This window comes from Spodoptera frugiperda, chromosome 28, assembly GCF_023101765.2.
Source record: "Spodoptera frugiperda isolate SF20-4 chromosome 28, AGI-APGP_CSIRO_Sfru_2.0, whole genome shotgun sequence".
In the NCBI taxonomy this organism is placed as follows: domain Eukaryota; kingdom Metazoa; phylum Arthropoda; class Insecta; order Lepidoptera; family Noctuidae; genus Spodoptera; species Spodoptera frugiperda.
Window position 1 is genome coordinate 10456700 of NC_064239.1, and position 13148 is coordinate 10469847.

At 34.3% G+C, this 13148-nt stretch overlaps 4 protein-coding genes across 6 annotated transcripts in view; 3 read left to right on the forward strand and 1 right to left on the reverse strand.

Annotated features, from left to right (window-relative positions):
- LOC118265295 (kin of IRRE-like protein 3) overlaps positions 1 to 13148 on the forward strand; it is a 149845-nt gene that overhangs the window by 14580 nt on the left and 122117 nt on the right. For both annotated transcript variants that reach the window (XM_050705911.1, XM_050705913.1), the window contains one exon: positions 12350 to 12467. The gene's annotated coding sequence lies outside the window, so the exon portion shown is untranslated. The remainder of the gene's footprint in view (positions 1 to 12349; positions 12468 to 13148) is intronic.
- Positions 218 to 4361, forward strand: LOC118265074 (uncharacterized). 2 transcript variants are annotated; one of them, XM_035577788.2, is made up of 2 exons: positions 218 to 1784; positions 2358 to 4361. In XM_035577788.2, the coding sequence occupies exon 2, from the start codon at positions 2381 to 2383 to the stop codon at positions 4346 to 4348; it is 1968 nt and encodes a 655-aa protein (XP_035433681.2). In that variant the 5' UTR covers positions 218 to 1784; positions 2358 to 2380; the 3' UTR covers positions 4349 to 4361. The 2 variants fall into 2 exon arrangements, with proteins under 2 accessions (XP_035433681.2, XP_050561862.1); XM_050705905.1 differs by having other exon boundaries at positions 218 to 1745.
- On the forward strand, positions 4702 to 6102 carry LOC126912668 (uncharacterized). Its single transcript, XM_050705909.1, has one exon. The coding sequence runs from the start codon at positions 4702 to 4704 to the stop codon at positions 5905 to 5907; it is 1206 nt and encodes a 401-aa protein (XP_050561866.1). The 3' UTR covers positions 5908 to 6102.
- LOC118265073 (uncharacterized) lies at positions 6776 to 8803 on the reverse strand. The gene has a single exon (XM_035577786.2). The coding sequence runs from the start codon at positions 8801 to 8803 to the stop codon at positions 6776 to 6778; it is 2028 nt and encodes a 675-aa protein (XP_035433679.2).

The window sequence follows — 13148 nt, forward strand, 5'->3', positions numbered from 1 at the left end:
TAACCTAACCTACCTATAAAAAGTATGAAATAAAAAATTAAATTAAAAATTTTAAAAACCTCCGACACATAACTTAAATTCCTTTAAAAAGTAAAAAATAATAAAAGAAACTTAATCTTAAAGTACCTAAGAATATACTAATAATTATAACTATTTACAATTACACATTGCTACATTAAATTTAATTGTAATTTAATGGTACAGTATGATATACAATTTTAATAACAATATTTATAACATTAATTAAGAATAGCAAATACAAATACAAATCTTAGGCATTAATTATTCATAAAGTAAGGATTTAATATTTTCATTTTTTTTTTCAGTTTTACTTTTAACTTAATATTGCACAAACTGAAACAAAAACAAAAAAGTAAATCACTACAATAGGTACGCAACACAATAGGTAAGGAGGTACAGATCCGTATAAACTCGATAAGCTCTTAGAGCCAAATAAGAACATTATACATGATCACAATAATGCGTCTTTCAGTCTGTTTTTTAAATGTTAAAGTTACTTTTATATTTGGATTTATTCCTTATAAAATTTATTTTATTATATATCATTGGAGTTAAGTATTGCCTTGTTCTTTCACCATAATAATTTCTTACATTTTGGCATCACATAATTTCCCTTCTCCACCTGATTAGTATGATAGTCATGATTAACAAGTTTGTTTAAATATTTATTTTACTTATCTTGTTCTAGAGCAATAAGGTATTCGACTTTAGCATGCACTGGTAGTATTTTACATATGTATATCTAATAAATAGTTCATCATAAGTTGGTTTGCATTTTAATTTTACTTTTTTTGCTAACTAGGTATTTGAGTAGTCTAATCTGTAAATTCTTTATACAATCCATTTGTGTTCTAAATGTTGAGTCCGCCAGTGCATAATAAAGTACATTCAAGATTTTTCTATTCACGAACTTACTGAGATGATACAATTTACCCAGAACTGTTTGCCATTTATAACATACACTATTTACATGTAGTTTCCAGTTAAGTTAGTGTAGCATTAAATATCTTTGTTTGTAATAAGTATTAGTGACTATAAAATTATAACTAATTGTATGACAAGTACAAAAAAAGTATTTTAATTAAAACCCTAGAATATACTAAGTCATTATGGCAATTGTAATGTAGGTAGATGGGTAAATAAATCATATGTTTGACACAAACTAACATAGGTCTAGCAAGCAGCGCGCCTCAGCGGTCACTGCCGGTCCGCGTAGGAATGAAAGAGAAACGAATAGATGTCGTGATCGGACGACGTTTTGTTCGATTCATTCTGAGTTATTTATCATGAATTATATTAATCCTTACAAATATCTCATTTCAATCGATAAATAAAAGCGGCTGTTGAAGCGCCTAGCCGTTGCTTCATAGCAACCTTTCCGACGGCCTAATTAGGCTCGTAATTTTAAGGAGGCATATTAATGCACGTTATGTCGTCACTTGCTTTTCATCATTTGCTCTGTTAACACCGAAATTATATCTCTCCGTTGTTTGAGTATTTCTCCAGTTATTTTATTCCTGCAAGACCTCATATTCCTCTACATGGTCCTTCGAGCCGGATATATGAAGATCAGCGGTTGAAATTGAAGAAAGGAATAATTAAGGATCGTCAATTAGCCGGCGTGACTTGCAGGTTTTTTGCAGGACAATTAGTTGGACTGAACTCAAGCAATTTAATTGCGGTGTATTGCATTTATTCTATTAATATCATCACCCAACACTCAGGTAATATAAATAAAACTAAATCGTTAAGAAATATCACAGGTTAGTGTATTTATTAGTATTATATTACATTAGTGCATTGTGTTAGATTGAAAATCATTTGGTACTTTGTTACATTGTGATTAGTATTTATGTAACAGTAAAAGTTTAAATTTATATTTATTATAATATAGTTAGCTTATTTGCTACATCATTTAAACTTTATTTATACAAAACTGTAACTAATTCACATAGTTATTTTTAATGTTAGCAGGTACCTAGACATAATTGTTCGTATTGTTTTTGAGTGTTAGATATTAATGCAAGTCATTGTTTGTTCAATTAACTTAATGTTATATCGAGTTACTTTCAATAGTACTTTCAATAATATAATTTGTTTGCTTCGTTAATTGGTTTGTAGAAAAGGTTTATATCATAACATTGTAGGTAACTGAACATATTGCATCATTAACTATAACTTAAAATTATCGAACGTTAAATCATAGTTAGTTAAATTGATGTTACATTGTGTTTGTTGTTGGCTTAGTATTGTTAACTCTACAAATTATAAAGCCTTTAGACGTTTCTTAGGTACATATTGTTCATATTTAAATAGTATTCCTGTATCAATTCCAGGTTGAATACACTTGTCTCCCAGTATGTCCGAGGAAAGGGAATTAGTCAAGAAGCGAGGAAGCTTTAAAGGTCGATTGACTGCTTTCGTTACCTTTCTGGATTCACTCAAGGACAGAACCCTAACCAATTGTGACATGGCTGAGCTGCAGTTGCGCATAGGCAAGATGGAGTCGTTGTATGAGCAGTATGATGAGGTACAGTTACGTCTGGAATGCCTTGTCGAGGACATTAAATTACAATTTTCCGAACGTTCTGATTTTGAGTCTCTTTATTATAAATCCTTGTCCAGGGCACAGAATATTATCAGCGACTATAATAAAGATAATGAGTCGATGGAAAGTTGTAAGGGTAGTCACACTAATGTGCATAAGCCAGTTAAGTTGCCAACAATCCAGTTACCTAAGTTCAGCGGTTTATATACGAATTGGCTAGAATTCCGTGACACCTTTAGTAGTCTCGTTCATTGCAATGATAGCATTGACGAAATTAATAAATTTCACTACTTGAGAGCATCTCTTGAAGGGTCAGCTGCGGTAGTTATCAATTCTATTGAGTTTTCTTCGAGTAATTATTCTGTGGCATGGCAGTTGTTATGTGATCGGTTTGATAACAGAAGATTACTCATACAAAATCATGTGTATGCGTTATTTAATATTGAAAGCATCATAAAGGAGTCTTCTGTTGCATTAAAATCTCTAATTGATTTAATAAATAAAGACTTGCGAGCATTAGAGTCGTTAGGTGAGCCTGTTAAGCAGTGGGACACGTTATTGATTTATATTATGACTCGCAAGCTTGATCAAAAGACCTATCGCGAGTGGGAAGAGTACAAAGGTAGGATAGATAAGGACGGCCCTATAACGTTTGAAGATTTCATGAAATTTCTGCGTAATCGAGCTGACCTTATTGAGACCTTAGAATTATCACGCAATAATTGTTCCCAAATATCTAATAAATCATATCCTAAGATAAAATCTATGGTAGCTACACAGTCTCTTAATCACAGTGTAAATAACGACGAAATGTCTCGCAAAGTGTGTCCTAATTGTAACAGAGATCATTCGCTAAATAATTGTCCACAGTTTCTCGCACTCAGTAATGACGCTCGATTCAAACTACTGCCCACCTTTAAGATTTGTTTTAACTGCTTTCGGTCCGGTCATTATGCCAATAAATGTAAAAAACCAGGTTGTAAACTATGCAAGCGCAGGCATAATACACTAGTTCACACCGATAATAAATGCACTGAGGTGAATACAGTTAACGGTAATTCAAATCACTCGTCAGCATCTTCGTCTGTAACGTCTGCTTCCACGGACACGAGTAACGTAGCATTGTCAGCAAACATTGCATCATCCCGTGATCATAAGCAGCGTGATGTGTTGTTGTCCACCGCACAGGTCAAACTGCGGGACCACAATGGCGTAGTTCACGTCGCTCGCGCGGTTCTCGATAGCGGCAGCACATCGTCATTCATCACAGACCGGTTATGCAGACAATTGAAATTAGCAACAACGCAAGTAAACAAATGCATACTTGGTATAAATAATGTTACGTCGCACGCAGGTAAATTGAGTCGTGTAAGGATAACATCGATGGACGATAGTATTACTTTCGACCTTAATTGTTTTGTTTTGCCATACATTACAAGTAATGTTCCGTGCCGCGAAGTTAATTACTCGACATTAAATATTCCGCTAAATATAACTTTAGCAGATCCTACATTTTGCAAGCCCGCTGAGGTAGATATTCTCATCGGTGCTGATCTCTTTTGGGATTTGTTAGGATCACACAGAATAAAGCTAGGTACCGGAAAACCAGTTTTGTATGAAACCAGTTTAGGGTGGATAGTTTCCGGTCCAATTAGTCAGAATTCTATTTCATTGTTATGTAGTGATTTAAAATGCAATTTTTCTAAAACTGTTTCTGACAATGATACTGACTTGGAAAACATTAGACCAGATTTTTTGCGACTGGATCGATCGGTCTGAGTGGCCGACTCAAGTCAAATGTTCAGAGACGTTACCGGAGACTCGACCTAATATATCGTTAAATGCTGTAATATTAGAATCTAAAGGTGAGGCATTAATTGAATTTAACCGGTTTTCCAATTATTCACGGCTTATACGCTCTGTAGCTTATGCGTTAAGATTTATCATGTCAGAAGCAGTATCCTAAAACTAATTATTTGACACAGGATGAGTTGGAAGATGCACTCACTGTTGTCATTCGTAGGTGTCAGTACGAATCATTTTCCGAGTATAAACTACTTTTAAATAAAAAGAGCTTACCTCAGAAGAGCGTCCTTTTAAAATTTAATGTTTATTTAGATGACAAAAATATAATGCGAGTAGGAGGACGTCTCGATAATTCTGAATTTTTATATAATAAAAAACATCCTTGTTTATTACAGTCCACTCATCAATTTACTAAATTATTATTTTATTTTGAGCATAAAAGGCTTATGCACGCTGGCCCACAATTATTATTAGCTTCGATAAGGGAATCTTATTGGCCGATAGGGGGCCGCAACTTGGCGAAGGCTTGTTATCATAAGTGCGTTCTGTGTCGGCGCATGAAGGGTAAGGTGGTCGCACCTATTATGGGTAACTTACCGCAAGAACGGCTTCGTCCAGGTTATCCCTTCGAGAGTACGGGCGTTGATTACGCCGGCCCTATCTTGTGTGCCAGTCGTCAAGGCCGTGGATGCAGGCTGGTAAAGGTGTACATTGCCATTTTTATATGTTTCACTACTAAAGCCATTCATTTGGAACTTGTTGGCGACTTAACTAGTAAAAGTTACTTACTGGCTTTGCATCGATTTATTGCTCGTAGAGGAAAACCCGTTGATATCTTTTCCGACAACGGTACCTCATTTGTCGGTGCATACAACGAACTATCCAAGTTTTTAAAATCGACTAGTTCGTCATTGAGTGAGGATGCAGCGAAAGATGGAATCAGATTTCATTTTATACCCGCGTATACCCCACATTTCGGTGGACTCTGGGAGGCAGGTGTAAAGTCAACAAAGTATCACCTTAATCGAGTGTTGGGAAATTGTAATTTGACATTTGAAGAGCTTTACACCGCATTAACTAAAATTGAAGCCGTCCTGAATTCTCGTCCACTGACGCCGTTGTCTTCCGATCCTGCCGATTACAGTCCGCTCACGCCAGGACATTTTCTTGTTGGGCGACCTCTCACTTTCTTAAAGCAACCTGACTTCAGCGATTACTCTGCCAACCGCCTATCTCGCTTTCAACGCATTGAGCAGCTGCGTCAGCATTTCTGGCATAGATGGAGTAAAGAGTACGTTGCAGAATTACAGCTGCGGACCAAGTGGCGTTCCTCGAAGGATGCATTACGAGTGAACACATTGGTCGTGATAAAGGAAGATAACCTTCCTCCTTTGAAGTGGAGCTTGGGACGGATTGTGGCTGTCTACCCAGGGAAGGATGGCATCGCTCGAGTAGCTGACATAAAGACCTCCACCGGAGTTGTTCGACGCGCATTTAACAGGATCTGCCCGCTGCCGGTGTCTTCGGATTAATTTGGTTGAAACCGTTGCTTTCAACGCCCGGGGGCATGTTGAAGCGCCTAGCCGTTGCTTCATAGCAACCTTTCCGACGGCCTAATTAGGCTCGTAATTTTAAGGAGGCATATTAATGCACGTTATGTCGTCACTTGCTTTTCATCATTTGCTCTGTTAACACCGAAATTATATCTCTCCATTGTTTGAGTATTACTACAGTTCTTTTATTCCTGCAAGACCTCATATTCCTCTACAGCGGCAGATCCCTTTATTATTTTAAATTACGTTACTGTTATTAATTTTATTAAGATATGTTCAGAAATAATATAGTTACAATTGCTAGAATTTCAATTTAAATGGTTAGTTTATGATTTTTTTCTATGGAGAAAATTTATAGAAGACGTGTTTTGAAGACGGTGGTCCATTCATAAAAATGATCAAGATTAACATATATTTTTTTTTGTTGCTCTAACATGTAAACATTGGGCAAAAAGACTGTTGAATCAATCCTATTTTGACTATGCACAGCGCCTTAAGTATTCAATTGTTAAATGTACGTTAAGTATAAGTTATGTCATCAGTATATAGAGTAAGTTAGTCATTGTAATTATTAAGTTAGTCACTTGTAGTCAATTAGTGGTGGAGGGATGTAATGTAGGTAGATGGGTAAATAAATCATATGTTTGTAAGTCAGGTAGGTCAGGCGCCGGCGACCGCCGGCAGTCCGCAATATACGAGCTAAACGACTACACGCCTTTTATTTACTCCACCGAACGAATATTACAGCAATGTTCTTACATTTACCAACTTATGTCGGTAAATCTTAAAATTTTCAGGGAAAACCTAAGATTGTTTGTATACGGGCTTTTACAGAAACATAAATAAATTAAAATAGTTTGTTTTCCAGGGACTCGAGTGCGCGCCGCTGCCGTACAGGCTGTGTGCCTTTATATTCTAGACTATTAGTGTCCATATTTTTAATCTTCTTAAGGCTTATTTTCTCAATCACTCGGTCCCATTTGCATGATAATTTAGATCCACCTACCCGATTGAATGTAAAAAGATTATGTTTCCTGATTTCAATTGTTTCTCGTACTTTTCTTGAATGATCACGGGGATCATTAGAGATAACTTCTACACGATCTTCTATCGAGTGACCAGGGCCTGAATCAAGTACGTGTTCAGCTATAGCTGACTTTTTAATTTCTTTATTTTTTAAAGCTGCTTTGTGTTCTTTGAATCTTGTAGCTATGGGTCGTCCCGTTCGACCTATGTAGTACATTCCACAGCTACATTTTATTTTGTAGATGCCCGGTTTTTGTAACCGTAAGTCGTTCTTTGGTTTGCTTAGTAATTGTTTGATTGTTGTTCCCCGTTGATATATTGTAGGTATCGAGTATTTCCTTACTAAGAGCGACCCGATCTTATCAGTCACTCCCTGAATGTAAGACAAGTAAATTGGTTGTCTTTTTCTCTGAGGTTGTCCACATTTCTTTAGTTGTTTAAAACACCTATTCATTTGATATCCATTTTTGGGCAGCACCTTATACAAGTTGTTCAATTCTTGTTCCAAATGTTCAGAGTCACAGAGGTCGTGTAATCTGGTTTTTAATGATGTGATTTTAGATTGCAAGAGGCGGGGGTGATGATGCGATGTTGCATTTGGGAATCTGGCTGCAGCTGTAGATTTCCAGTAAACGCCATGTGACAAAGTTCCATCTGCTCGCACCGATAGTTCGATACCCAGGAATGCCAAAGTTCTATCTGTTTCCATTTTATATGTAAATTTCATATTTGCATGAATGGAGTTTAGGTTCATAATATATCGTTCAATATCCTGTTGACTCCCAGTGAAGATACAGAAGATTTCATCAACGTTTCTTTTCCACACTTTGATTATATTCGGATCTTGACGTAAGACCTTCGCCTCAAAGTATTCCATCCAAAGATTAGCCAATATAGGAGTGACAGGGTTACCCATTGTTAATCCATCAATCTGAAGGTAACACTTGTCTTGGAAAAGAAAGCAATTGCCGGTTAAAAGGTTTCTGAGTAATTGCATATAGTCTGACGACATTCTGTTGCTTTCCAGTTTATTTTGCACTATATTTAAACATTCCATTATAGAAATATTAGAAAAAAGTGCCTGCACATTCAAATTTACCATGATATCATTAGGTTCCAATTTGATGTCTTTGATTATCTCTACAAAATGTCTTGAATCTTTCACAAAGTTTGCTGATTGCTCGACAAATGGCTGTAAAACCTGCGCCACGTGTCTAGCAAGATTATAAGTTGGAGAATTAATTTGGCGTACAATGGGTTGCAATAGTATTTTTTCCACACGCATTATAGGCGAATCATATAGTCCAGGTGGTTTTTGTGGTGCCAGTTTATATAATTTCCGAAACTCGTCATTAGTAAAAACGATTCGATTGTCTGAAGCCGTCTGTAAATGGTGCGTTTTGGCTTTAGTATTGCATGACACAGGCTTGTACAATTTCTTATTATTCAACAAATGTTTAATTTGGTTAATGTAGTCAGATTTGTTCATGACCACAATCACGTTTTCTTTGTAGGATTGAAGTACTTTAATGTCTTCGTTATTTTGGATAGCTTTCAATGCTAGTCTTTCTTTTTTTGTAATATTGTTAGGTGGAAGTTTTGATTCGCACAGTATAGTCGCGACTTCATGTCTTATTGCTTCTGCATAGTAAATCGGTATTTTATTTTGTTCTATCGCTTCTTCGATACAACAGATTATATTCTCATAAGGTATTCGATTAGGTGTTACAACAAAGTTCAAACCTTTAGACAATACACGTTTCGTGGGTTCATCTAACCTATACGGTAACAGATTCACGACTGCGTTATGTGATGGATCAATTGAAGGTGTAGAAGTCCTTCCCTTCATTTTCTAGTTATTGTTATTGTTGTTGTGTTTGGCGCTCCGCACCCTTTGTGGGATGTGATTACGATGTGTTTCCTTTACGTTCAAAGTAATATTAATTAATGTTAATAATAATAAATTATTTTGCACCAGAAGGACCTGACTTTGACAGTAGTAGTAGACTTTGGCACTACTAGCGATAACAAAAATATTTTTTTTTTTTTTTTATGGAATAGGAGGCAAACGAGCAATATGTATGTAATAATATTATATATGTAATAATATGTAATATGTCTAATATTAGTATATTGTATTATCGGTAAGTGTGATTTTATTTCATTTAAATTATTATTTGGCTTAAAATAAGTGACATATTTTTTTTTAAATATACAAATCACGTTTTCTTTAAAAAAAAATTTTTTAAGATTTTCCACTTTTTGATATGGGTGACGTCATCATATGGACAGAACGATAGTATCTGTGCCATAGTGTGGTTGCATTAAAAAAGTACAACTGTCAATAATAGCTGTCTGAATAGAACTGTCAATAATAATAACCTTAATATAGCTTAATATATTTGTAAACAATGTCATAAAACGTAATTTAACATATTATGATATGGACAATAATGGGACTGACAATATCAGAGGAGTATATTACTTCTGTGATACTTACCTACATTAAAATGATCTTCGCGACAATACATAGTATAAACTTTGTAATATTTCGCACCAGCTTCTCGACACCACTTCTATCGTACGTCTTCCCTATTGCGAACGAAGATTTTGTTTGGACTATTTTTACAATTACTGTTGCAACTTGGAACGAAGCACTTTCTGTATTCCATTTTTACTTTATGCAGAAGAAACTTAGAATTTGAAACTTTGTATTTTTTGTAAACAAAACCGAAACAAACTGACATGACATTTATATTTGACAGTTGTAGGTTTGATTCAAAACTTTTTAATTTTTGAAACATGAGGCAACGATCCTAATGTATACGTCCTATTTGAAGGACAAGCAAGGTCAACCGTATTTTAACAAAATATCAATAAATAATAAATATTTTAAATTTTTAATTAGTCCATAATGATTAGTAAGTCTATTCCTCGAAATGGTTTTTCAATTACGAAATTTTATAGATTATGAACAATGCCCATTATATTTAATAAAAAAGGTTGGCATTTATTAGTATGTCAATTGAATGTTATCTAATTGACTCCAAAGCATTGTTTGTAGCGAATCAACCATATTTACATATCGAAGTATGATATGATAAGATTTACATATGAAGTCGAATTGATTGTTTAAAATTTCAATTAATTGTTCTTGATTTTTTTTTATTTTATATTGTCAAAAAGACACTATAAAAATTGATACTAAATATATCATTTGTAACTACATAGTTACTTATAAACTAAGAATCAATTGCGAGTTTTTTTTCAGAGCTAATCACATTCTTTAGCAAAGTCGACGTTTATTTATTTGTACGTATTTGATTAAATATGTCCATATTTAACAGATAAAACATTTATACAGTCTTACTAATAAACATTTATACATCCCATATAGATGCGTTATAGCTAAACAATGAATAGGGATTGTCAGCATATACACCCGTTATAACAGTTGCATAAGTGTATGTCATTTTATACAATCCTTATTCAGTCGGATGAGCTTATTTAGAGTGTATATAACTGTAAGCTATTCACTATATTCTATTAGATGATAACATATTACAGCTAATAATTAGAACACTGATGACTTCCTGAACCTAATTTTATTGATATTGTAAACTAGCCTTTTTTTTGAGGGGTGAAATATATCCAATGACTTTTCTCGCCTTGGGCGAGGCGAAAGGGAGTGTCAGACTCTTACTGACTAAAAACCACCCCGTTCCTACTCCTGCTTTTCGAACCGGAGCCCCGGTAAACCCGCTAGGTAGTCCGCAGCTCCGGATCAGGCATCAGCCCTACTGGGCCCCATCAGTGGTGGTCTGATGACTCTTTGAGGCGCGCGCGGAACGCGACGCGCACCACGTATCCTCCCGATTGTAAACTAGCCTGCAACCGGAAGTCAGTAGTAGGTACTATTAATAGAATTTACTAAAATTTAGCAATTTAGTAATCTTATTGGATGACTATTACAACACTACTGACTTCCGGATCCTAATTTAATATTATTTTGGGATATTATATTGTGCAACAGGAAATCAGTAGCGTTTGCATTAGAGACGATTGGAACGGAGGTTACAGACATCTAAGTAAAACAGAATATATAAAAGGACATAATTATGGCAAGATTGGGTGCAATAAATGTGATAAATTGTTACTCTGCCCGTTTTATTCATAAAAACTAAACAGTGATATTATAACCAACAAATAACTTACTGTCGTGAGACATATTTTAATTTAGTGGTTATTATGCATAATCATTTTGATTTTGATAATGGCTATATTTGATCTTATTTCATTTTATATATTTATTTTGATTTTATATTTTTGTATATTATACTTGATATTATCTGATAATATTTGATAGCCATTTTGATATTCTCGAGTTGGACGATGAGGAACTAACAAGAAAGAGACAAGCTTATAAGACACGTTTTGATACCATTTCTTTGGAAGAAGGTGACTTTATTTATTTATTTGGAAAACCAGTAGTTGTTACATTAGGACTTATATCTAAACACTAATATTATAAAATAAAATGTTAAAGTAAAATAAAACACATACAAACAAAACAATATAACATACATGCAAAATTACACATCATTATGACAATCAAAACAATCTAACTAACAAACATAAACAAGGTAAATATTGGTATGTCAGAGAAGTGGTGGACTTGATCCGAGAAGACAGAACAAACAAAGAAGGGTGGCGACTTTTCTGTAAAGCTTCAAGTTTGTGTAGCTCTCATAACATACATGGCAAGAGCCAAAAATCAAACACTAAGAATGCAAACACTTGCACATGCTCACATGCTGTGCTGCACAACATTGCAATGAAAATGGGAGAAAATGCGGATTTTTTTATGTTTGAAACTGGTAATCATCCACCATTTCATCAACAACAGAGACAGGGTGTAGACAATACTACTGGAAAAATTGCAAGGCAATTGTTTATAAGAACATATTTTTGACAAATATTTCCTTAAAATAAAAGAACAAGTTTATACAGAGAATTGATTTTTTGTATTTGAGTTTCTAGTAAAATATTTTCTTATTCTAAATTTCTTAGACGAAGCTCATGTTCTGGTCGTGCACACTCATGGGTTTTTAGCATGTGTTTAATTTTTACCTCATTTTCAGCCTTTATAACAATTCTCATTGAGAACTTGATACTTTATGATAATAATCATGGTACCAAAAAAATTATATATTATTATCAATGTTATGGTATATGGTATATGATATTGGCTCCGTAGATCTCTGTACAGATTTATAATGAATATTATAAATTGTGTGTCTGTTTGTTTGTCCAGTTTACACAACAGAACGGAGCTAGAACTTGATGATATTTAAAAAGATGGTAAATAATACAGTTTACATATTTATGATTTCAGATAAGTTGAGTGATGGCAGGCCGCTGCGTTGCTTAGCCGTTCAGAGTATCCTTGGAGGCCGAGTACTCGAGTGTAGCATGTGTGCTTGTGCCGATTCGTCCTTGTCTTTGGGATAGAGGTAATGTTCATTTTTTATAATAGTAACGTTGATCTTGCATGGTGGTTTCAAAGCGCTATTAATGCAGTTTCCAAGTACCACTCATGAGTCTGTGTACCCTTTTTTATATATGTATGTGTATGTTGCTGTCAAAGCGCGAATTGCGGTAAATTCTAATATTTTTCAGATTTTTTCTAATTACTCTCATATGACACTAATATAAAAATGTATAAGGTTTTGATTGAAATAAAAGATTAAGAATTACTCATTATTTTATTCCCAAATTAACATTTAAATCACTTTGATGCATCCATAGTGTACAGTGTGGTCTACAATTTTAATACAGTAATATGTTCCAACTACGGACTCTGGGATATGGTAGGGGACGGCGACCTCTCGCGTCCGGCATTGGTTCAGACCATGATGCGAAGCGAGATTGACAGGAATGCCGTTTCCCCGCTTAAAACAAAAGTAATCTACTTACATAATATTGATAACATTTTTTTTAAATAGTATTAAAATAATCATAACATTTATAGGTAACATTTTTATTAAAACTTTTTAATTAATTATATTAAAATAAATAGGTTGGTAACATTAATTAAGAATATCAAATACAAATCTTAGGCATTAATTATTAATAAAGTAATGTTTTAATATTTTCATTTTTTCAGTTTTACTTTTAACTTAATATTGCACAAC